This window comes from Heterocephalus glaber, unplaced genomic scaffold (genome assembly GCF_053883595.1).
Source record: "Heterocephalus glaber isolate CG9 unplaced genomic scaffold, H.glaber_assembly_v1.0 deba00001806, whole genome shotgun sequence".
Taxonomy (NCBI): Eukaryota; Metazoa; Chordata; class Mammalia; order Rodentia; family Bathyergidae; genus Heterocephalus; species Heterocephalus glaber.
Genome location: NW_028258481.1, coordinates 1,374,136 through 1,399,058, shown reverse-complemented (window position 1 = coordinate 1,399,058; position 24,923 = coordinate 1,374,136). Strand labels below are relative to the sequence as shown.

Sequence of the window (24,923 nt, the reverse complement as noted above, 5' to 3'; positions counted from 1 at the left end):
AGAGGCAGTGTGTTGGGCAGCAACTCCCATGAGGACGAGAGTTTAAGCCAACTAGGCAGAAAGTAGGACCGCCATAACACTTGCCATCTACAAAGTAAAGGAAACATCTCGGGCAGATGTTGAGAACTGTAGGAAGAATTGAACTCCACAGAAACAGAACTTTCTGAGGGGTCCCGTTTTCCTTAATGGAACTGAGTGCTGGTGACCAAGCCCGACGAGAGGTACTGGGATTCTTCACCACTGCAGGAGAGCGTCCCTCCTTTAATTCATGGGTCTGCAGCATCACACGCCATGAGCTGTTTCAACAGAGAGGATACATACAACTTCGTGTATAGTTGTTAAAAATCAAGTTTTCTTCCACTTGGCCAGGCTACGGTAAAGTAAGAAAGGTTAGCAGCCTCTGGCATGTTGGACAAAGATTACAAAATGATGCCTGTTATCATTATTGAAGGTTAGTTTCAGTTAACTTTTAAACCATACACTGCTTTAGTCATCAAATCAGTCCTACCATAAATGCATTATTATTAAAACACTTTTACAATTGTGAAAACTGAGTTATACAAATGATGTCACTGTCCTTAGGCACAATGACCCATAAGTGTGGATCTGAAAGGAGTGAGTGGTAGCTGCTCCACTCTCCTGTCCACTCCAGGGGTGGAGACAGAGCTGGCCCCGGGGTGGCCCCAGCATCCTGGCTGCTGGAAATGAGGACCCCTGGCGCCACTGCTGGACTCAACTGAACCAACCTGAAACGTCCATTACACAGTCACAGGGTCCCCTGCACTGACAAAAGTGTTCCTAGGGGTTCTCAGACCTGCTTCCCCCCAGAATCAATGGAAATGTTTGAAATGGGAAGGTGTCTGGGCTTCACTCCAGAGCCTCACTGCACGGAGAGGCACGGGCTCGACCGGACTGCACTTCCCAGACCTGACCGCTCTGTCCCAAGCTCTGAGTCCTGGCTCCTGCTCTCTCGCTTACACTTACACAGGGCATTTGGATGATGGAAAACTCCTCCTCCACACCCACAGGGAGCAAGATCGCTCCATTGTGGGGAGCAGCAGGGTGCACTGCGGTGACAGGAGCTGCCCTTGGCTCCTACTAACACTGAGACTGGTCCTGGTGACCACGATCAGGTTGAAGTGGAAGGCTGGGGCTCAAGAGGGAGGGAGCCAGTAAGCGGCTGCTTGTTCTCCTGTCACTCACTTCTGCCCAGGAGCTGGACCGGCCTGGTGAGTTCCCAGTACTGCTGAGGCTCTGCCCCCTCTGACTCTTGGTGGGGAAAGAGAAGAAGGTCGGAATGGTTATTTTACACCCCAAATTCCTGCAAAGGAGGAAAGCAGTCGGCAGCGTTCAGTGCTCCTTAGTGGTAAGGCAGCTGGAGAAGGAAGGGCAGAGACAGCCATGGGTCTGTTCACACGAGCACTGTGGCCTGGAGACAGACAGGGGTGGCCTTCACGGGCGTGAGAGAGGGGTCTTCTTGTGCACCTGCTCTCCTACGACCAACCACTCTCTCCTGCTGCCCTGCGGTGTGTCCCAGATTGTGAGGACCCACCTGCACCTCCGAGCTGAGAGAGAGAGCAAAGAGCTGTGCAGGAAGCCCGAGGCTCCAGCAGTGGATTCTACAGGAGCCCGGTCAGGCAGAGTCCCCCGGGCCGCCCTCCTGGGCTCCGCCCAACTCCGGATGGAGGGAGAGCATGGAGGGATGGCACCAGCCTTGGCTCAGGAAGGAGGGCTGCTTGCCAGGCCTGGTGACCTGCCACGCACCTCTGGGCTGGACCAGGGAGGCTCCCCAGGTATAAATCGCTCCACGCCGCGCCATCCTCACAGGCTCTGGTGCCAGAGTGCAGTTCATTCACCATTTGTGACACTGACAGCTCAGAGCAAACCAAGCAGCATGAAGCTGTACCTGCCTCTTCTGCTTGCTGCTCTAGGGCTTTGCTCCCATGAGGGTGAGTATCACTGGTGACCAGTCCAGCACCAGCCCCTGGTAAGTTCCCGGCTCTGAACATGAGGGACAGCGGTTTGGGGGAGGATGGGATCCGAAACCAACAACAACCCACACTTGGATGTGCTGGTAGGTCAGCTCCCTGAGACACCAGGGCTCATTTCCTGAGCTTCTCCACACCTAAAAACCTTTATTGAGAATCACTGTGGGCAAACTTAGAAATTCAGCCCGGACCCTCACTCCTTCACTGCCATCTGATCCGTGGGTGCTGCAGAAGGTACCACGAGGCCAGGCGTCACTCTGGGCCCTGCCACGCAGCGCTGAGGCCGTGGATCTCGAGCTCACTCCACAAATGATCTTTTGTCAGGGGCTATGTTTATAGCCGCCGTCCTGGGGGTGCACAAAGGGTCCAGCTGCAGATGTGAAGCTGATCTCTGTAGTCATCAGATATCACCTTCCCAGAGACCATGAGGCACTGTCAGTCCCACAGCTTCTTCACATTAAATTCAAACTCAGAGTGTTGGGGTGGAGGACATGTGGCCAGCGCCCAGCCCAAGAAGAGGCTGCCAGTGCCCTCAGAGTCTCTGCGGAGTAAGACTTCAAATGAGGGTGGGGCCAGGCCCCCCGTGGCGTGAGTGCTGAGGACAGGAGCCCTGCTGTTGTGTGCTGGCTCCAGTACAGCCACTCAGCTGTGACTCCTACCAGCTGCACCGAGCCTGTCTTTCTGTCTCGAGCACAGAACCAACCTCTCCCAGTCTTTCTCTGTCCTCCCACTTGCCAAAATCGCTCTGCTCTTTCTGTGCTCACTCTGCCCCACCCTCTCCAGATGCTCCCCGAGGTGTGATGCCCACTTTGGGATCACACTGGAGCCTGGCAGGGCACCTCCTCTCCACAGTGGCCTGCAAGAAGCCTTTGTCCTCTGTGCAGCACCGAGCAAACCTTTCCCTGGTCTTCCTCACAAGCCCGACTGGGCTCGGGAAGGAGTCCGCGTCCCTACCCGCAGCCTGTCTTGGGATCTGGACTTCACTGCAGAATAGAGGTCATCACCACTTTTCATATCACTTTCCGAGGTTAAAGCCAATTGCTTCTCTTATAATTTCTGCTTTTTAGCCATGACCTTATCCAATGGCATGCAATAATTTCTTTAGCCTAATCTCAAAATATCAGTTTCATCTGCTCTCCCCCAGGTTCACTCTCACTACTCTAATCTCTGGCCGACCGTGACTCTTCACATGCACTTCAGAGTTGACGACAAAAACTGCTCTTCCGCACTGTCCAGCACTGGGGAGGTGTAAACAATGGGCAGAAACACCTACTTATTAAACCTAGACCAGGGAATTTCTGCAAACCAGAGAACCTTTGAAAAGTACTGAGTGTGCCTTTAAAAGATGAAAATACTAACTGTGTGATCAGGAAGCCTGACTTTCAGTCCTAGCTCTGTTCTTGCTGTGTGGCTCTGAGCAAATTGTAATCTTCAGAGTCTCACGCTTTCATCAGAAACATTATTGATGGGAGCATAAAGTGCAGGTGGTTCTATGTTGTCCAACTTCAGGAACCCAAGGGAAAACTTTTCTTCCATTACAAAATTTTTGTTTACCTTTGTTCCAGCCAATGCTATACCATGTCCAGCACTTCAAGATGAAATTATTAAATTCCTGATGTCGACTAAATACCTGTTTAAAATGAGTCTTCGCAAATTCAACCCACCTGAAGAAGCCGTGGCTGCCAAGTTGCTAGTGAAGGACTGTGTGGCTAACCTTAGCTTTTTATCCAGAATCAGAATACTAAAAATACTGGTAACTTCCTTCTCTTTATGCACAAGGCTTCTCCCCAGACACAGCCAGGAAGAGGGCTGGCCTGCTTGTCCCCAGAGATGCAGCTGGGGTGTCTGCCCTGCTGCTCTGCTCTTCACAGCATGAACCAGGGCCACAGAGAGGATGCTAGGAGCTCACCTGCTGAGTTACAGGCAGACACACACAGCAACCTGGGCAGCTTCCTCCTTCTCAGGGCACCTCCCTGGATGATGTGTTCCCTGTGGTGACCTCACCATAAACAACCAGGTCCAGGCAGGGCTGGTTCGTGGCCAAGCCTCCTTCCTCCCTGTCGGTACTTTGATGAAGGTCACCGTCACTGTGGAATGCAGTGGGGCTCGAGCAATGTGCAGAGAGTAAGGAGGGGCCTGGGCCCAGCTCTGTCAGAGCCCAGTCTGCAGTGGGTTTCTCTGCAGACTGACAGAGCTGGGACTCTCCTGACGACACTGCTGCCCACAGACCCACCCAGCCCCTCCCTGAGTCTCAGCACTCCATCGGTCCCATGGCAGGGCAGAGTAGATGCCAAGCCCTGAGGCATCAGATGAAAGAACTCCTGGGTGCTTTGGTTTCCCATTCTCTTACCCTTCCATGGAGACCTGAGCCACACCTTGTGTCACCGCAGTGTGTACTTGCCTGACTTAGATGAGGCCTTCACCCAATATAATGCTTTGATGTAATTGTACCAGATCCCTTCCCAAGTTTCCCATGCGTACTCTAGTTTTTAGTCTTTTGCTGTTACAAAGGCTTTTGCTGGCAAACTCCATGAACTTCTTGGTTGAGTTAATATGCCTTTTCCAGAACCTGCATGATGACCTCACCTTTCCTTCTTTCTCTTTTTGTTTAATTTCAGAGCAAGATTACACAAGAATGTATTTACGATGATAAAAAACATCTTTTCTCCTGATGTACTCAGTCTTTCAAGGATTCCCTGGTCTTCACTGCAAAATGTAAAGGTTTCAACGTCTTGCTTCAGTAAATTTCTTGCCCTGCACATCTCCACTTGTGTTATTATTATCCTCCAATTTGGGTCTTGCATTGAGAGGTTTTCATGATGAAGTGGCCTTTTGGGGTTGGGAACAATCAGTTCCAGGTGTGATGCCCTGGTAACAAAGGTGTCCTGAGGACCCACATCACCAAGGGGGACCTTGGTCAGGAATCCTCCTGCACTGCCTTCACATTCCCCACTCCTGCAGACTTGACTGACAAGCGATGCTCCAGACTCGCAAACACTGGCCTGTCCCAGGGCCGCTGTGCTCACTAGAGCCTCCCGATTTTACCCTGGACTGACACTGCCAATGTCTGTCTAGGCGCCCCTCCTCTAATATCTTCCTCCTTCAAACTGTCCTAAATCTGTGACAGGTTCACATCGCGAAAACCGAGCTCTGGTGATGGCATAAGCTTCATTACTGTAGACCTGCACTGGCTCTCCTTTCCATGGAATAAAACTCAATTTCTCAAGTCAGAAATTAGAGTATTTAAGCTTGTATCTATCACAAGCAAATCTGCACAGCATTTCAAAATCAGTGTTTGTCCGTTCTTCTCTCTGTGTTTCCAACATTACTGCTCCAGACCACCAACCATGGTTTCTCGCAGATATAGAGACTAGGGATAAGAGAGAGGGGAGTGGGAAAGCCCCTAACTGACTCATCCTGTCTCCTGATTGGCCCAGACCCAGAGGCCCTGCCAGGTGCTTGGTCTCAGGGACTTCCAGAAGGACTTCACAGAATGCACAGTCCTGATTCAGTGCATGGATTTCACGGTCACCAATAATTAAGAAAGAAAAGGAGCTGGAGAGAAAGTAAAAATATAAGCAAGGACAGTGACAAAAGAAATGTAAAGAAAAATGAAAATACTACAATAAAAGACATGTTTCTGGGCCTGGGATTTAGCTCAGTGGTTCTGCCGCCTGCTGCGCAAATGCAAGGACCTGAGTTCAATCCCCGATACCAGAAAAAAAAAAAAAGACTTATATCTATAATTTTTAGGAGAAAGAAATTAAATGTGGAGTACAAAAAGAATTCTAGATGTTAACCCCACTATGTTCTACAAATAGAATTGAAAAATGAGGGCACATAGGGAGGAAAAACATCACAAAAAAGGGATCAAAGAAAATTTCCACAATTAAACTAGGTAATTCAAAATCCACAAAAATCCAGCCACAACATATGAATGGTATGTGGGAAAAAGTGTAAAACAAGAGTTTTTCTTTCTTTTTTTTTTTTTTTTTAAGAGTTTTTCTTGTAGGAAGTACAATGAGATCTTCTTTGGCAGTTGAAAGCAAGACATCCACAGTACAACTGTTGAAGATTTGTAACCCAGAATTCTGGATGAACATCAATCTATGTGGGGCCCATTGTCAATTAAGTCTAATGATATAATAAAGACAATTTCTTTTTAAAAATCTTTTCATTAAAAAGCAAAACAAAATTTCATAGCAAGATAATTAGAAAATAATCATATTTATTATACTGTCCATCATAATCTTAATAGCCAAAAGATTACTCAGAGTACAAGTCACAGACAAAAAAGACTCTCTCCTATAAAGAAGGAACAAACAGATAATAACACAAAATTTGAAGCAGGCCTGGTGGCATATGCCTGTTATCCTAGCACCCAGGATACAGAGGCAGGAGGATTACCACCAGTTTGAGGCCAGCCTGGGGTACGTTATGAATTCTAGGCCAGCCTGAACTACATAGCAAGAAGTTATCTCAAGAAAAGAAAAAAGGAGAAGAAAGGTATAGCACAAAATTTTCTTTTCAATTAACTAAGAGAATCTAGTAGTGTGTGCTAAAATATTTTGAAACAGTGGAATAGATAATTTGGGAGTTATTTGAACTTCTCCCTACTTCCTAATTGCTGATGTCAGGTCTAGGCCATCCTGTCAATACCCAGCTTGAGTTCTCATGAAGAGAATTGAAGATTCTTTCTGCACATGTGTCCTGGAGCTCTGTGATTGACAGATCACACCCACTTTCCCAGCCAGTTGGCCATACCCTAATCTCCTGCCTCACTGGGGACCCACTTTCTCCCACTGGGTCCAATCTCCTCATAGGCCATTTCATTATGATCTCATAAAAGGGTGCATCAACTGATGAGTTTGGTGTCCTGTGACCCAATACTCTCTCTAGGCTGTACCTCTCAGTTTTTCTCCAGTGGGTTCACACCTTCAACACAAGAGTCCTTGGGAGGTACCCCCATATTTAAACCATAACTGTGTCTGCTACTGGTCACTTGGGAGATGGACTGGAGGTGGGTGCTACCGCAGGTCTATCTCAGACACACCTGTAATTTGGGGTCCTGACTTAAATCCTTGCAATCAGTGATGCAACAATGTAGTTTCTTTATTTATATCTCTTATATCTCTTTATGTATTTATTTTTTCCTTTTGAAGAAAAGATCATTCACCAGTCATTCAAAATGCTTGTGAGGATGTAGAGCAACATGAATTTTATTCATTGCTAGTGAGATATGGCAGACCAGATGGGAAGAATGAGGCCCAATTGGCCTCCTCGGTGAACAATGAGAAGAGAGCATGCAAGTGTGCCAACATGCTGCAGGGAAAAGTAAAAACACCTGAGGTTAAGTTTTTTCTCCAGAGAATTACGGTGGAAGGAGGGAGACAGATGAATCCTGTGAAACTCTGATGGCTTGTGCCCATGCCTGAGTGAATAAAGCCAGGGTGCGCCAGTCATTTGGGGCTCTATGTCAAGGGACACAGAGTGCCCCTGGCCCCCCAGATTTTAACTTGTTTCTGTATCTCTTTATTTCTCATCTTCATCACCCCTTGGTCAAGTTTGAGCTTGCAGGCTAGTTCCTACAGTGAGAATTCAAAATGGTATAGCCATGTTGGAAGACAGTTTAGCCAGTTATTACAAAAGTGAAAATATCCTCACCATACAATTCACAAATCATAAATCTTGGTGCTACCATGTGTCATGGATCTGAAAGATAGATTCCAGATCATTGTGTATGGTGAGCAAAGAATTGCAAGTGTATCACTGCTGGTAAAAGAAAAGCAGTCACATGTATTGAAGTTAATGGGAGCCTGTGGTTGGGGCGTGTGTGTCCATGCCAACAGAAACAAAAGGTGCCACCAGTGGGAAAAGGACTGCTGGGACACTGGGCAGATGGGAAGAATATTCCCATTGGATCTCTCTGGACGTGGTGGACAGAAATGATTGACAGGGTGTTGAATCATCTCAGGGTCATCCGGTGCACATGACTCTCCCACAATTCACTCTGCTTTAATCACGTGCATGATATTCAGTCCCCATACATGAACCTTTAATGAAGCTCAAGTGGGGAAAAGATTACTATGGTCATGCCATCAGATCCAACACGCATGCACATACCCTGGGCTGCATCTTCAGAGCTTTAATGGGTCTTTGTTTTTCTTACTTCTTCTCCTCTTAGGACAATGGGAGCAGGATTGGCCCTGAGGTGTTGCCCAAATTCAGATGGATGGAGGGGAGTGGCCTCACAGTCCCACTTGTGCTACATGTACTATTTCCCAGAGAGACCTGGTCCCTGAAAATCTGTAAGGGATGCAGGAAGTGGTAGGTCCACTTTCTATGGCTACTTCCTGTTTTTCAGCTATGAAGAGGAAAAAGGCTTCCTTAGCTCTAGGATTCCTAATGCTGGGGCCTGTATCTTTGCCCATTTTAAGGCTCAGAAGGACTCTTCAGCAGCTACTGTCTGTTTCAAGGCTTCAGTTTCTAGAGCTTGAGTTGCCTCTTTTGTGTAAAGGTTTGGCTATTACTCTACAACGAGGCATCCACAGGTGGCATGAGCCCACCATTCCCAATGGGTCTTTTATTATTGAGTTGGATTGTGTTCATCTGCTCTGACTAACATAACATCTGTGAGGACTGTGGGCTTGTGGTGGCATGGGGTTGTTTTCTTCTTAAGCAAATGACTTTCCCTCTAAACCTGCTTTGATATTTGATTCTCTCTGTAGAAACTGTAAGCTTCCTAGATTTGTGGTAACCACACACACACACACACACACACACACACACACACACACAAAGACAATTCAAAAGAAAACAGTTGTTACAAGAGCAGGGGCAGAGTTTTCAGTTTGTTTACAGGAGAAAACTAGCCCAGGCTTCCAGCATCCCATGTAGAATCAGCCTGTCTGGGGGCACCATCAGCAGCTGGTTGCAACCCTTCCCAAGGTTAAAGGGAACAGGTGACGATCGGGGCTTTGGGGTGTGGCTGTAATTCGCCCTCTCTGGGTATCTGCACCCTGTGGGCTTGGAAGAGCCATTTATTATTTCCACCTCCCGGGATATGGAACAACACTGTGTTGGCATGAAGCTCACAGAGGATAAATAGCAACATGTGCAAGGGCTAAAACACTTAGCACCAGGCTGCACTCAGGTGATCCCTTGGCCTGGAACCCTCCAGTCTGTCTCACCTCTCCCCTGTAAGGCGCTGCTGAACCATATGCTTCCTCTGCAGCTTCACCCTTCAGTGCCCACTCCCTCCTCTTCGCTCCCCGACCCGCAGTGGCCACCCCTTACCTCATAGTCTCATCGGCAACTTTGCCTCCATATTTATCCTTTGCTCTGCGAGTGTGGAATCTGAGGAGTCTGCTCTGATCACCTGTCAAGAAAAGAAAAATGGGACCATTGTTTTAGACTAAAGCAAAAGCGCTTGAAATCCACGTTCATGTGGTAAGTTTGAGCATGGCATGAAGGGAAGGAACCTAAGGGCGCCCCGTAATGCCGGATCGGACTGCATACTGCAAATGTTCAGGGAGACCTTGGATTCTCCCTGAAATGTTGTCACCTTGAGACTCAAACCTTACAGTTATGCTCACTTTAAGAAATAGGCCAACTGGGGCCGGGGATTTAGTTCAGTGGTTTCACCGCCTGCTGCGCAAGAGCAAGGACCCGAGTTCAATCCCCGGTACCAAAAAAAAAAAAAGAAAGAAATAGTCCAAGCTGGGTATGAAGGCACACCACTGTAACCCCAGCACTTTGAGTGACTGAGGCTGGATTATTCCAAGTTTGGGGCCACCTTGGACAACCTCACACATTAGTGAGACCGTGTCTCAGAAGTTAAAAAAAAAAAGAAAACATGTAGGGAGTGCTGGTGATATAGCACAGTGTGAAGACCCTGGGTTTGGTCTAAAATACCACAAAAAAGAAACAATACGCTTGAGATACTTCCTATTATGTCCATCCCCATGCTAGCTAGGCTGTGTTGTTCGGGTGCAGAGCCAGCTTGATGGGCTGTGGGAGTGGGCTGAGTGGTGGAGCACAGTTGTGGGTGTGGCCCCTCGAGTCAGGCAGCCAATGGTCTATCACCATTTTCTCCCGGGTCCTCTTCCCCTTTCTTTCCTGGCTGCCATAGTAGGCATCTTTGCTCTGCCATGGGCAACCCATGGAGTGTCTGTCTTGAACCCAGGAGTCCAGGACTGAATCCACCTAAAATTGTGACCCAAATTAAGTCTCTCCTCCTTGAAGTTGTGGGTGTTGGGTATTGTGTCTAAGGGATGGGAAATCTGACTAATATGTAGACTGTAGGAACTAAAACAAAAAAAAGGCATGGTTGCCTCCCCAAAGACATTCCACATTGAGTAGGAAACAGACATATTAAGTATGTTTCTATTCACAGAGCAAGGACTTAGGTAGAGATTTGCTTGAGTAATGGTGAGACTACAGGAAATGGACACCTCAACCAATCAGGGCATCTAGAAGCAGTTTTTGGTGGAAAGAAAAGATGAGAAGAAATAAGAGAAACATCTATGATTTTCACTGTGTTTAGGTGCTTTGGCTAGCAGACAATTGTGACAACCATGGGATTGTATATAGTGACAGTTGTGTCTTGGATGATGTTAAAGCAGTCTTATCTCTGCCTCCCTTTGGCATTTACTTCTATACTGAGAAACTTCATTTCCATACTTGAGAGGTGATGACAAATGGGAAGCTTTTATGAGAAATTAAAAATGGCACAGTAAGGCTAGCAGCAAAATACAGCCTCTTCAGGCTGGAACCAACACACTTGGAAAACTACTACTTAGAGAAAAGAAGTAGAGGGCCGGGGACTTAGCTCAGTGGTTCCACCACCTGCCTTGCAGGGGCAAGGTCCCGAGTTCAATCCCCAGTACCAAAAAAATAAAATAAAATAAAAAGAAGTAGAGCTCAAGGAATCACAAAAGATCCAACAGAAGAACTAGACACATCAGGAAAACAAGAGAAAGAATATAACATAGAGAAAATAAAGAAGTCAAGATTGCTGACCCGTGTACCTAGCGAGGAGGCCCTAGGTCTGCAGACGCAAGGTCAGCATAGACAGGGGCAGCAGCCCCAGGAAGAACAATGGACCAGCAGCCCTAGACCCAAGGAAGCCCACAGTTATTGTAAGCTGCATAGAGCATGGGGTCTCACTCGGAAAGTGACTCCTTCCACATGGCAGGGCAGAGTTGGAGAAGAAATCCAAGGCACCATCCACCATATTTGGGTTAACATAATCAGAAGCCCTTTGGGGGAGGGGTTTATTGTTTAGGACTGGGCTTCCCTAGGAATCAGGATTCACAGAACAAATACACTTCAGGGCCTCTGGGGTCAGGCTTCCACAGTGAGTGGGAAGGAAATGGCCACGAGAGACAGCGGCAGGGAAGGGGCAGGCTAGGTGCAGATCCCTGAGAAGTTCAAACAGCAGCAAGCTTTCGAAGGACACATCTGTGCCACACTCTGTGCTGAGAAGCCGGGCTGACCATGTGCTATTCAGGGGGCCGAATCTGAAAGTGCTGATACTGTGAGCCAACTGCTCGGCCCCTCCCTGCCTGCTGCTAGCACAGAGCTCAGTGCTGTTTCCTTTCCCACCTCTCCACATGCTCAGGGGTACAGCTCGGCTTGGACAGTTGCCCATCTTGGGGTGGACAGACACAGGGACTCTGAACAGGGGAGCCACCTCCCAAGCCCACAGGCCATACAGCTAGGCAGACAGTGACTCGGGGGCAGCCAGAAGGGCACAATCACCGAGAGCTGCTTCGGTGAATGCAGCCCTAAGGCAAACGTATCACTGACTGACCAAGCCCACCAGGAAAGGCCAGGCAGGGCAGCATTCACATAGCAAAAAGCAGGCATGGGAACAAATAGGCCTCACTACGACTTCCTGTCCCACCCCTGTGCCTGGTGGATTCCAACACCACCGGCCCTGGAAAGAAACCACTCACCCAAACACATGGTGAAATTTTGTAGACTTGTTTCTTTTATTCTGTTTGTTGGATGTTTTGTTTTTGTTTCTTTTTAATCTTTTATTCCTGTTTTTATTCTTTTCAATTCCATTTTCTTTTGCTTGTCTTTTTCTGTTACTTTTACCTAATTCTATTAACTATTTAATCCTTCAATTGGACTTTTTAAACTTACTCTTCTCTCTGTCTTCTCATTTTTGTTGTTTCTCATATTTTACTTCTTTCATTTTCTATCTGCCCCAACCCCTCCATTATCATCATCATTATTATTATTAAGCTTTACAAATTTTTATCATTTTTGTCGACTCTATGCAATTATGGCTGAATTATTTTCTATTGTTAAATGTGATACACCTGTTGCTTACTGTAGGTATTTTGTGTATGTCATTATTTGGTTTGTCTTTGTGTATACATCTTCATTACAAATATCTTTTCTCTTGTCAAGAATGGCATATCTGAAAAAAAAAGTAAAAAGAAAAAAAAGAATGGCATATCTGTAGCTATTGTTGGTTCTTATGGTACGTGCATAATTAATTTGTCTCTTTTTTTTGAGACAGAATCTCTCTATGTAGTTCGGACTGGCCTTGAACCCACTATGTAGCCTAAGCTGGCCTCAAACTCATAGCTATCCTCCTGCCTCAGCCTTTCAAATGCTGAGATTACAGGCATGCACCTCCATACCGGGCACTAGTTTGTCCATGACTCTGTGATTATTGTTGTTTTATTTTGTATTGTTAATGGTGATATTGTTTTTCTTTTAGTTGGTTTTCACTGTACCCTATTTGTTGGTTTATCTTTGTAACACAAACATTAGTGCAGGTCATTCTCTCCTCTCTGAGTGGTACTGAGGATCAAGCCCAAAGAACATGAAGGACTCTAAGAAGACCCTGGAAAAGTTGAAGATGGATACAAACATAAAAACATAGAAAAACACAAGTACACATCACAGTGAGACAGAATCTAATTAGAGATCTTCACAATAGTGACAGATACTCTGCTCTGAATAATCCTCAACCCTGTGTCCAATGAACACTAGAGGCCAGGCATGGTGGCACATGCCTACAATCTCAGCACTTGGGAGGCTGAGGCAGGAGGACTGCTGTGAGTACACAGTGAGACCCTGTCTCAAGTCGATAAATAAATAAGTAAATAAATAAATAAAACATAGAAAGCCTAGGAACATGATGCTCTCCAAATGCCCTAACTCCCTACAAGCTGATTTCACAGACACCGAAGAAGAGCAAGCTATAGGCAAAGGACTCAGAAACTAAATGTCAAAATATTTGAAAAGATAAAAGAAATGCTAAAGTGTTTAACAAGCTCAAAGAGGATTTAAACAAATTATTTTTACAAATAAAATGTTCAGTAATCTTTGTGCTTTTTTTTTTTTTTTTTTTGGTACCGGGAATCGAACTTGGGTCCTTGCGCTTGCGCAGCAGGTGGCGAAACCACTGAGCTAAATCCCCGGCCCTTAATGTTCAGTAATCTTAAAGAAGAAACAAACAGTAAAACTGAGTTAAGGAATAAAATGTAAGACATGAATGAGCACTGTGAAGGAGAATTAGAAGGTATACAAAAAGCAACCAGAGATAGATGGTATGAAAATTTAGTGGAATGAATAGGTAGCTAACTTGGCCAATATGGGGCTACAGTGTTACAAACAGAGGAAAAAGTGGGGTCAGGGATGCAGCTCAGTGGCACTGCACCTGCCTTGCAAGCACAAGGTCCTGAGTTTGATCCCCAGGACCAAAAAAAAAAAAGAAGACAAAGGTAGATGTAGTAGATCACATACTCAATAATACCCTAAAAAATGACAAGTCACTATGTAAGCTAGATACAACAGGTGCTAGATGACTCAAAAATAACAAGCTCAAAATTATAAGGATAAATAAAAAAATTAAAAGACAATTCAAAAGGTATAAAAATGTATGTACTAGCTCCGAGTGCCCAGGAGGAGGCTTCTGGGCCACCGTATCAGCCCCCTCAGTACACAGGAGGTGAGCTGCGTGGTTGCCACAAACCCCCCTCCCCTGTCAAAAATGAGAAGACATGTAAACAAGTCTCAAAACCAGACTTCCAGATCACCTACAGCAACCCCAAAGGGAAATGAGATGGAACACTTTGATACTCAACCACCTGGACTCCCTGAACTGGCAACAAAAGAGGATCTGGAAAAAATAAAATCAGAAATAATTTCTCAGATATAAGCAGAGATTGTGCCCATAGTGCAAGACATGATTAATAAATCTAGAGAGGACACAGATTTAAAAAAATAGAGGAGCTGAGGAACATGATGGAACCCCAACATGGGAAACAAATGGAATCCATAAAACAGATACAAAAAGATTTCCAGGAAATTAAAAACTCCATTGAAAGCTTAAACAGCAGAATGAGCCAATGTGAGGACAGAATTTCAGATATAGAAGATAAGATTGCAATTAGTGACCAGGAAAAGAAAAATTGCTTTAAAATAGTAAGGGACCATGAGAAATCAATCCAGCAGCTGCTAGATGATGCAAAGAAGAATAACATAAGACTGATGGGAGTCAATGAAGAAACAGGAGAGAGTGCAGATGACATAAAAAAACTGTTCACAGAAGTGACAGCAGAAAACTTCCCAAGCAGGGGAAAAGAACTTGACATACAGATAAGTGAGGCATATAGGACTCCAACTAGCCTTGATCAAAAAAAAATCTACATATAGGCATATAATTGTTAAGATTCCAGAAACCCAACAGAAGAACAAAATTCTACAAGCATTTAGAGAAAAGAAACAAATCACATACAAAGGAAAGCCCATCAGAATCACAGCAGACTTCTCAATGCAAACCCTCAAGGCAAGAAGAGCTTGGAGTGATGTATTTCAAGCCCTAAAGGAAAACAGCCTCCAACCCAGATTGATGTACCCTGCAAAACTATCTTTCAAAATTGAGGGGGAAATAAGATACTTTCATGACAAAGAGCACCTTAGGAACTTCATAAATACCAAACCAGCACTCCAAAAACTTTTAGACAATACCCTAGGAAAAGACAATGAGGATCACAACCCCAGGAAGCCCAGCAGAATTAATCCACTGGGGGCAACAAGAAATTAAATGCAAAGGGGGAAAATCCAACAAAAAGAAAAATTCATAACAATGATAAGTCAATATCTGTATCTGGCTATTTATCTGTACTGGCTATTTATCATCTTCTTGTGTTTACTTTTTAATTGGGTTGTCTATTAATAAGCTGTAAGAGTTCCTTATATAGTCTGGTCTTAGGTTATATGTATTATACATATGGTCTGTTTAAGGACTAGTTTTCATTTTCTTAATGATGTCATTTAAAGTTCTGAATTTTGATGGAATTATCAATTTCTTTCTTTTATACATCATGTGTTTTGTATCCTATGAAATTCTTGCCTACCCTAAATTCATGAACATTTTCCCTTATAATTTCTTCTTAAAGTTTTATAGTTTTAGTCTTTCCTATTTAGGTTCATAGATCCTTTCAAGTTATTTTTATGTATGGAAATAAAGGGTTGAGGTTAATTTTTTACATATGGATAGCAGGTGTTCTAGTACCATTTGCTGAAAACACTATCTTTTCCTCAGCTCTTGAATTGAGTTTATGTTCTATAAAATGTTAATGTTAAAGCCTCCAAAAAAAAAAAAAAAAAAACCTCAGTGGACCATATATGTGTGGTTCTAGGGGCTCCTAGAGATTTCTTAGTATTTTCTCTGTAGATAATCATTTCCTCTACATATTAAGATTTTACTTATACCTTGCCAATTGTATGCTAATTGTATCTTTTTATTGCCAGACTATTTTGGTTTGGCCCTATGTTTCAAAGTTTAATGGACAGATGAAGAGTAGGCCTATCTGCCCTTGTTCCCCGCCTTATGGAGAAAGCATTGTATCTTCTCCATTCATATAAGGCATTTTTGCTGGAAGTATGGAGTACCTGGCTTATCTGTTGAAAAGGTTCTGTTCTACTTCTAGTCTCCTGATAGCTTTTACCATGAACAGCTGTAGAATTTAGTCCAGTACTTTTTCTGTAACTATTGATGGGATCATATGGCTTTTTCCTTTCCTCTGTTAAAATGATAACTTAGGGCTGGGGATTTAGCTCAGTGGTTTCACCGCCTGCTGCGCAAGCTCAAGGACCTGGGTTCGATCCCTGGTACCAAAAACAAAAACAAAAAAATAAATAAATAAAATGATAACTTATGGGGGTGGATCTTCCAATGCTGAACCAACACAGCCATCCCTATAATAAAACCACTTTCTACATACTGCCAGATCTGACTTCTAATAGTTTGGGGTTTTTTTATTTTTTGGGTTTTTTAATTAAATTCTTTTATTGGTGCATTGTAGGTATACAACACAATTACATTTCTCATTGGGAATTGTACCTTTACATGATGCATCTTGGTTCTTATTTTTTTTCCCCATTCCTAGGCCTCCCTTCATGCCCTCCACCCTTCCCTATTTACAAAGACTTTCTTTCCATTTTTTGCATTTCTCATCATTTTTCCCTTCCCTTCTTTCCTTTCCCCTGCCCCTCCCATTACCCCTACCCCTTTGGACCTTTTCTTCCTATTTTGCATTATCGAGTAATCATTCTAATAATAGTTTGTTTTGTTAAACAAATTTCTATCTATGTTCATATGTTTTTCTTCTATTATCTTTATCCAGTTTTAGGATTAGCACAATGTTGAGTTCCTAAAATGAGGGGAGAAGTGTTCCTTCTTTTTTCTGCTTTAATTGTTTGATATAATTTATCAGTTAAAATGTATACGAGCCTGTTGTCATATGGGTAGGTTTTCAAGCTAGGAATATACTTTCTTTAATAGGTGCTATTCAAATTTTATATTTCTTCCACAGTTAGTTTCATTAATTTGTCTTCCAAGGTACTTCTTAGAAGTTGTCAAATTTATTTCAAAAAAGGTTTTTGTAATATGCTTTCTATATCCTTTTTTTTTTTTTTTTTTGTACCAGGAATCGAACTCTGGTCCTTGCACATTTGAAGCAGGCGCCAGAACCACTAAGCTAAATCCCCGGCCCTCTATATCCTTTTAAATTCTGTAAAATTTGTGGTGATGTCCTCTAAATTTTGATATTGTAATTTTAAAAATGTATAATTGATATTGTGTAATAGGAAGAAAAGGTCTAAAGGAGCAGGGGAAGTGGGAGGGGTGGGGGAAGGAAAGAAGGGAAAAGAAAAAATACGAGAAAAGGAAAACATGGAAACAAAGTCTGTGGAAATAGGGAAGGGTGGAGGGAGTGTACAGAGGGCAGGGAAAAGGGAAAAAAAGTAAGAACCAAGATAAATCATGAAAAGGTACACGATCCCAATGATGAATGTAACTGCATTGTATACCTAAAATGAACCAATAAACTTAATGGAAAAAATATATATATATGCACTATAATTATAGCAAAACATTGTCCAAATCTAGGGAAATAATTCTGCTTTTAAGTACAAGATCCATAAAACCTCAAATAGCTAAGATCAGAAAAGAATCTCTCCACAATACATCATAATCAAAAGTCCAGAAAGTAGACAAAAGGAGAGAATTTACAGAAAGTTGTTAAGAAAAAACAGTTTACAACTGTTAAAAAAACCCCGCAAATAACCTATGAAAGTGAGTCCTTTAGAATAACTGTGAATTTCTCAGCATAATCCTTATAAGCCAGGAGAGCTTCCAATACTCTTTACAAGCCCTAAAATAAAACAATTTCCAACCCAGACTTTTTTTTTTGGTACTGGGGCTCGAACTCGGGTCCTTGCACTTGCAGGGCAGGCAGCAGAACCACTGAGCTAAATCCCTGGCCCTCAACCCAGACTTTTATACCCGGCAAACTTGGCCTCAAAACTTCGACAGAGAAGTAAAATTTTCCTATGAAAAAAGAAATTCTAGAAAAATAATGCTCACAAAAGCAGCATTAGACCCACTATTCAAGGGAATCTAAGCAGACAGAGTCTACCAGCACCAAGGAGCCCAAATGAGAGTATACCTCTATCTGGCAGAATATTTAGACAAAAGAAAGGGAGAGTATTAGGAGGGGAAGTGTAGAGGATCAAAATGCTATCTGTATATGGACCAATTCCCCCCCAATGAATGCACTTATCATGCACCATAAAGGTATACTAATAAAAACTTGTGAAAAGTTTTTAAAGGGTGACTGGAGCTTTTTGCAATGGGTTTGCCATGAGAGCACAGGTGTAGTGAAAACCACCACTAAATCAAAGCCAACAGGGGAAAGGAAAAGACTCCTATCAATATCACCGTCATCGGACACATGGATTTGGGCAAGTCCGCCACTCCCGCCCATCTGATCTACAGATGTGGTGGCATCAACAGAAGAACCACTGAAAAGTTTGAAAAAGGGGCTACTGAGATGGGGAAGGGTTCCTTCAAGTACGCCTGGGTCTTGGATAAACTGAAAGCCGAGGGTGAGCGTGGTGTCACCATGGACATCTCCCTGTGGACATTTGAGACCAGCGAGTATTACGTGACTATCACTGATGCTCCAGGACACAGAGACTTTATCAAAAACATGATTACAGGCACAGCTCAGGCTGACTGTGCTGTCCTGATTGTTGCTGCTGATGTTGGTGAATTCAAAGCTGGTATCTCCAAGAACGGGCAGACCCGTGAGCATGCCCTTCTGGCTTACATGCTGGGTGTGAAACAACTCATTGTTGGTGTTAACAAAATGGATTCCACTGAGCCCCCCTACAGCCAGAAGAGATATGGGTAAATTGTTAAGGAAGTCAGCACCTACATTAAGAAAATTGGCTACAACCCCGACACAGTAGCTTTTGTGCCAATTTCTAGTTGGAATGGTGACAACACGCTGGAGCCAAGTGCTAACGTGCCTTGGTTCAAGGGATGGAAGGTCACTCATAAAGATGGCAATGCCAGTGGAACCACACTGCTTGAAGCTTTGGATTGCATCCTGCCACCCACTCCCCCAACTGACAAGCCTTTGCAGCTGCCCCTCCAGGATGTCTACAAAATTGGTGGTATCGGTACCTTCCCTGTGGGCCGAGTGGAGACTGGTGTCCTCAAACCTGGCGTGGTGGTCACCTTCACACCAGTCAATGTCACAACTGAAGTAAAGTCTGTTGAAATGCACCATGAGGCTTTGAGTGAAGCTCTTCCTGGTGACATTGTGGGCTTCAATGTCAAGAACGTGTCTGTCAAAGATGTTCACAGTGGCAACGTTGCTGGTGACAGCAAAAATGACCCAGCTGTGGCAGCAGCTGGTTTCCCTGCTCAGGTGATTATGCTGAGCCATCCGGGCCAGATCAGTGCTGGCTGTGCTCCTGTACTGGATTGCTACACGGCTCACATCACTTGCAAGTTTGCTGAGCTAAAAGAAAAGATGGATCGCCGGTCTGGTAAGAAGCTGGAAGATGGCCCCAAATTCTTGAAATCTGGTGATGCTGCCATTGCTGGCATGGTTCCAGGCAAGCCCAGGTGTGTGAAGAGCTTCTCTATCCACCTCTGGGTCGTTTCGCTGTTCGTGATATGAGACAGACAGTTGCTGTGGGTGTCATCAAAGCAGTGGACAAGACGGCTGCTGGAGCTACAAGGTCACCAGGTCTGCCCAGAAAGTTCAGAAGGCTAAATGAACATCACCCCTAACACCTGCCACCCTGGTCTTAATCAGTGGTGGGAGACCAGTCTTAGAACTGTTTCTCCTAATTGGCCATTTAAATTTTAATATTAAAAGACTGGTTAATGATAACAATGCATCATAAAACCTTCAGGAGGAAAGGAGAATGTTTTGTGAACCATTTGTTTTCTTTTTGTGTGTGGCAGTTTTAAGTTGTTAGTTTTTAAAGTGACTTTAATGGAAACAACTTGACCAAAAATCTGTCACAGAATTTTGAGACCCATTAAATTATTTTTTTTAAAAAAAAGGGTAACTGGAAGTGAAAGTTGATAGAGGGATTTCTACAGAAGACATTTCTAGGAAGGGGATATTAAAAAGACAAAGGCTAAGAGGAAAACCACAAAAAGTGAAGTAGGCTACTAAGAAAAATTAATACATATTGTGTATATTCATAAGGGTTAAAATGCAGGTAAAATTATCTTTCAAACTTTTCACTTGTTAGACTGTGTATTTTTTAGAGCAAAACATTTATTGGTACATTTTAGGCATACATAATAACACTTATCATAGGGAATTTGCACCTGTACATGATACATCCTGCCTCTTTTTTCCCCTTCTCCTCTCCCCTCAAGCCCCCTCCCCTCCCTATGTACAAAAGCTTTGTTTCCACTTTTATAAGGAACGGGAAATGGTTCATTACCAGAACCCCTGCGGTGGGTCCTGGTCTCCTGTGAGCCACGACAGCATAAGGCTATAAAGAATAAAGACAGGCGGGCTGGGGATTTAGCTCAGTGGTTCTGGCACCTGCCTCAAAAGCTGAGGACCCGAGTTCGATCCCCGGTACCAAAAAAAAAAAAAAAGAATAAAGACAGGAAACGAGAAGCTGGGTCCTGGGACTGATCAGTGCTACTCTAGGCAACAAAGACATAGGCCCCCACGTCCATCCAGTGTTTATTGAATACAACCATGGGAAGGAATAGGGAGCAGGGTGTGCTTTGAAGGCATCCAGTGAAGCACTGCCAGACACCTGGCACAACAGCGCCAGGCAGGGCTGTCAGGGAGTCGGCACTGCTTATTTTGCTAGGATAGAAGAAACAGGTACTGGTGCCAGGTGCAAATAGCAAGCAACCCATCAGGTCACAGAGAAGCCATAATTCAGGGTAAAGGGTTTTAATTAGGGTCACGCTGACCTCAGCTGCACGTAACTCAGCAGGGCCCTGCCACTTCACAGGCCAGGACTTGGGTCTCAGTGACAGCCATCAGCAAAGAAGCAATGCTAGCCTAACTCTGTTATCTGACAGCCCATGTTAGTCACACAGGGCTTTGGTCTGACTCCTAATATAAAAAAATAAAGCCAAATTAGGGAAGGAAGCATGTGCCACTCATGGCCCGCTAGTACTGGGCAGGAATGTCTGGTACATATTTTCCCTTTTTTTTTTTCCAGTTCTGGGAATTGAACTCAGGACCTTGCACTTGCCAGGCAAGTGCAGCACCAATGAGCTACATCTCCAACCCTATTTTCACCTTTTTTTCTTGTCCTGTCCTTCCTTCCCTCCACCCCTGTTCTCCTTCCCATTTGAACATTTTCTTCCCATTTCCCAATATCTGTTATACATTTTAGTTCTTATTTCCACTTTCACTTTTTCACACCAGAGAAACATATGTGTCCAATTTATTTGACTTAGAGTATTTCACTTAAGAGTATGATCTCAAGGTGCATCCATTTAGCTATAAATGTCTGAAGCTCATCCTTCTTTATGGCAGAGTAGTACTCCATTGTATTAAAAAAAATCTTCTTTCTTCATTGGTTGATGGCCATTTGGGCTGTTTCCAAGATTTAGCCATTACAAACTGTGCCACTATAAACATGAGTGTGCATATATCACTGTGGTATGATTCTTTTAATTATTTAGGGAAGATACTAAGAAGGGGAATAGCTGAGTCAAATGGAACATCTAGTTTTAGTTTTTTTGAGAAATCTCCACACTGATTTCCACAGTGGCTGCACTAGTCTACAATGCCACCAACAGAGGATTAGCCATGATCAAAAAAAATCTTCCCCAAGGCATATAATAATCAAAATTCCAGAAATTCAACACAAGGACAGAATATTAAAAGACGTTAAGGGGAAAAAAGATGCTAGAGAAAAGAAACAAATCACCAAAAAAGAAAAAGAGGAAAGAAAGAAAGAAAGAAAGAAAGAAAGAAAGAAAGAACGAACTCACCTATAGAGGAATCACAGCCAACTTCTCAACACAACTTCAAGTCAAGGAGAGCTTGGGATGAAGCATTTCAACCCCTAAAGGAAAACAACCTCCAACCCAGACTGATGTACCCTGCAAAACTACTTTTCAAAATTGAGAGAGAAATAAGATACTGCCCTGACAAAGAACACCTGAAAAATTCAAGACCACCAAATCAGCCCTCCAAAGTGTTCTGAAGAATATTTTAGAAAGAGAAAACAAGAATTGCAACTCCATGAACCCCAACAGAATGAATCCACCAGGTAAGGCAAGAAATTAAACAGGAAAGGAAAGAAGGAAGCCAACAGCAGGAAAATAACATGACAGGGATAAGATAATACATATCAGTTATAACTGTCAATGTTAACAGTCTCAATTCAACAATCAAAAGAAACAGACTGGCAGAATGGATCAAGAAGCAAAATCCAACAATACGCTGTATACAAGCAACACATTTAATTCAAAAACAATTTCATAGACTGAAAGTCAAGAGATGGAAAAAAATATTCCATGTGACAGGAACCCGGAAAAAAAGCAGGGGTAACTATTCTATTTGTAGACAAAGTGAATTCAAAGCCAAGACTAATTAAGAGAGACAAAGAAGGTCACTACATCCTTGTAAAGGGAAAAATCCAAGAGGAAGAGATGACAATCATAAATATATATCCACCAGATAGCAGCACATCCAACTATATAAAACAAATATTAACAAGCATGAAAAATCATATAAGCCCAAATACAGTTGTAATAGGGGATCTCACTGTCACAAATAGACAGATCTCCTGGACAAAAAATCAGCAATGAAGTATTAGAAGTGAACAAAACTTTTGAACAAATGGACTTAGCAGATGTGTACAGAGTGTTCCTCCCTACAACATCAGAATACACATTCTTCTCACCTGCACATGGAACATTCTCCGAAGTAGACCACATACTAGCTCATAGAACATGGTTACATAAATGCAAAGAAACTGAAATTATCCCATGCATATTATCAGACTACAGTGCAATGAAATTGGAAATCAATGGCAAAAGAAACCACAAGAACTTCATAAACACATGGAAATTAAATAACACCCTCCTGAACAACCAATGGGTCATAGATGAAATTAAAGAAAAAATTAGACAGTTTCTACAATTAAATAATAATGTCAATACAACATACTGGAACTCGTGGGATGCAATGAAAGTAGTCCTGAGCAGGAAATTTATAGCAATGAATTCCCATATCAGAAAAACAGAGCAAGCTCAAATAAACAACCTAATGTTGAAATTCAAGTTTCTAGAAAAAGAGCAAGTCAAGCCCAAATCTTGTATAAGGCAGGAAATTATAAAAATCAGAGCAGAAATTAATCCAATGGAGACTAAAAAAATGACACTCAGTGAATTGAAGATTTGGTTCTTTGAAAGATTAAATAAAATTGACAAACCCTTAGCCAATCTTATCAAAAAAAGAAAGACTCAAATCCATGCAATTAGGGATGAAAAAGGTGTAATCACAACAGATCCTGCAGAAATACAGATCATCAACACCTGCTTCGAGAACCTGTATTCTAATAAGGTGGAAAACACAGAAGAAATGGACAGATTCCTGGATATATCTGAATTACCAAAGCTGAATCAAGAAGATATAAAAATTCTAAATAAAGGCCAGGAATTTAGCTCAGTGGTTCGGCTGCCTGCCTCGCAAGTGCAAGGTCCCAAGTTCAATCCCCAGAACTAAAATAATAATAATAATAATAACAACAACAACAACAACAACAATAACAATAATGTTTTTAAAATAAAAATTCTAAATAAACCAATATCAGCCAATGAAATTGAAGATGTAATTAAACACCTACCAACAAGAAATGTCCAGGCTCTGATGGATTCACTGCAGAATTCAACAAGAAATTTAGAGAAGATCTAATGCTGCTACTTCTCAAACTCCTTAATGAAATTAAAAGGGAAGCAAGACTCCTAGATTCATTCCTGGAAGCAAGCATTACCCTGATACCAAAACCAGAGATGGATCCAACCAAAAAAAGAGAATTATAGGACAATCTCCCTAATGAACATAGACGCAAAAATCCACAAGACTCTGGCAAACAGAATGCAGCAGATCATCAAGATGGTCACACACCCTGACCAATTGGGATTCGCCCCAGGGGTGCAGGGACGGCTCAACACACGCAAATCAATCACCACATGATCCTCTCAATAGATGTAGAAAAAGCATTTGACAAAATCCAACACTCATTCATGATAAAACAAACCAAAAAAACCCTACAGAAAATTGGAATAGATGGTCTTTGCCTTAATCTGGTAAAAGCCATCTATGACAGACCAACAGCCAGCATCATACTAAATGGACAAAAACTGAAAGCTTTCACGCTAAAATCAGGAAGGAGACGCGGACGTCCACTGTCACCACTGCTGTTCAACGCCTCCTTGACTCTCTCTTCTCTCTCCCTGGGCCCCCACAACCCGCCCTGCCTAGGACCTCTGCGCCCAGGGCAGGTCCCTCGGACCCCCACCTCGACCCTCTGCTCGGTCCCGCTGGCCACTTCAGACCCCAAACACTCCCACTGTGCCCGAACCGCCCGCCGGAGCCGCCTCTGCCTGCTCTGACAACCCAGGCTCTTCCAGCGCAGCCTCGGCTCCGCCGAACCCCACTCGGCCGTTTTCGTCAGGACTCGGGTCCCTTCGTGCAGAATCGTCCTTTTCCGGCAGCCCAGCCTCGCTTTCCCCGAGCGCCTCTCGGCTCCCCCCACCCCGCCCTCCAGAGCTCTCACCCCCGGCCGGGCCCCTGCAGTCCCCGCTCCCGGCTCCTGGTGGCGCTGTTCTCAGCGCTCCCTCAGGATGCGCAGGCGCCCTCCCGGCGCTCCGCCCAGTGCTGACCCAGGCACTAAGGAGAAAGGGGCGCCCTCTGAGAAGAGGGGAGAATGTCGCTGTCCTCGTGCGTTTCTCCTCTGGGTGAACTTGGGGACCCCCGGGCGGTGCACAGCTTTGCTCCGCTCTGTGTATCTGCTCTCAGCATTTGCCCATTCCTCTGCTGACGTTCGGGCTCCTCCTTTGCCGGGGAGAAGTCTGGGTCAGGAGTAAATGAGGCTTGTGTGGCA

At 43.9% G+C, this 24,923-nt stretch overlaps 1 protein-coding gene and 1 pseudogene across 1 annotated transcript; both read left to right on the top strand.

Moving 5' to 3' along the window:
• Window positions 1-812: 812 nt before the first annotated feature.
• On the top strand, window positions 813-4,742 carry LOC110347408 (uncharacterized). Its single transcript, XM_087203785.1, has 3 exons — window positions 813-1,949; window positions 3,554-3,741; window positions 4,607-4,742. Exons 1-3 carry the CDS (start codon window positions 1,298-1,300, stop codon window positions 4,658-4,660), a joined length of 894 nt encoding a protein of 297 aa, XP_087059911.1. The 5' UTR covers window positions 813-1,297; the 3' UTR covers window positions 4,661-4,742.
• Window positions 4,743-18,083: 13,341 nt separating this feature from the next.
• On the top strand, window positions 18,084-19,592 carry LOC147820695 (elongation factor 1-alpha 1 pseudogene; annotated as a pseudogene).
• The last annotated feature ends 5,331 nt before the right edge of the window (window positions 19,593-24,923 follow it).

What these genes read in the sequence shown, in the direction of transcription:
- LOC110347408 (XM_087203785.1), top strand. Translation starts at nt 1,298, where the DNA reads ATGGTTATTTTACACCCCAAATTCCTGCAAAGGAGGAAAGCAGTCGGC. An exon ending in AGGGCTTTGCTCCCATGAGG is followed by an intron (nt 1,950 to 3,553) that starts GTGAGTATCACT and finishes CCTTTGTTCCAG; the next exon opens with CCAATGCTATACCATGTCCA. An exon ending in TCAGAATACTAAAAATACTG is followed by an intron (nt 3,742 to 4,606) that starts GTAACTTCCTTC and finishes GTTTAATTTCAG; the next exon opens with AGCAAGATTACACAAGAATG.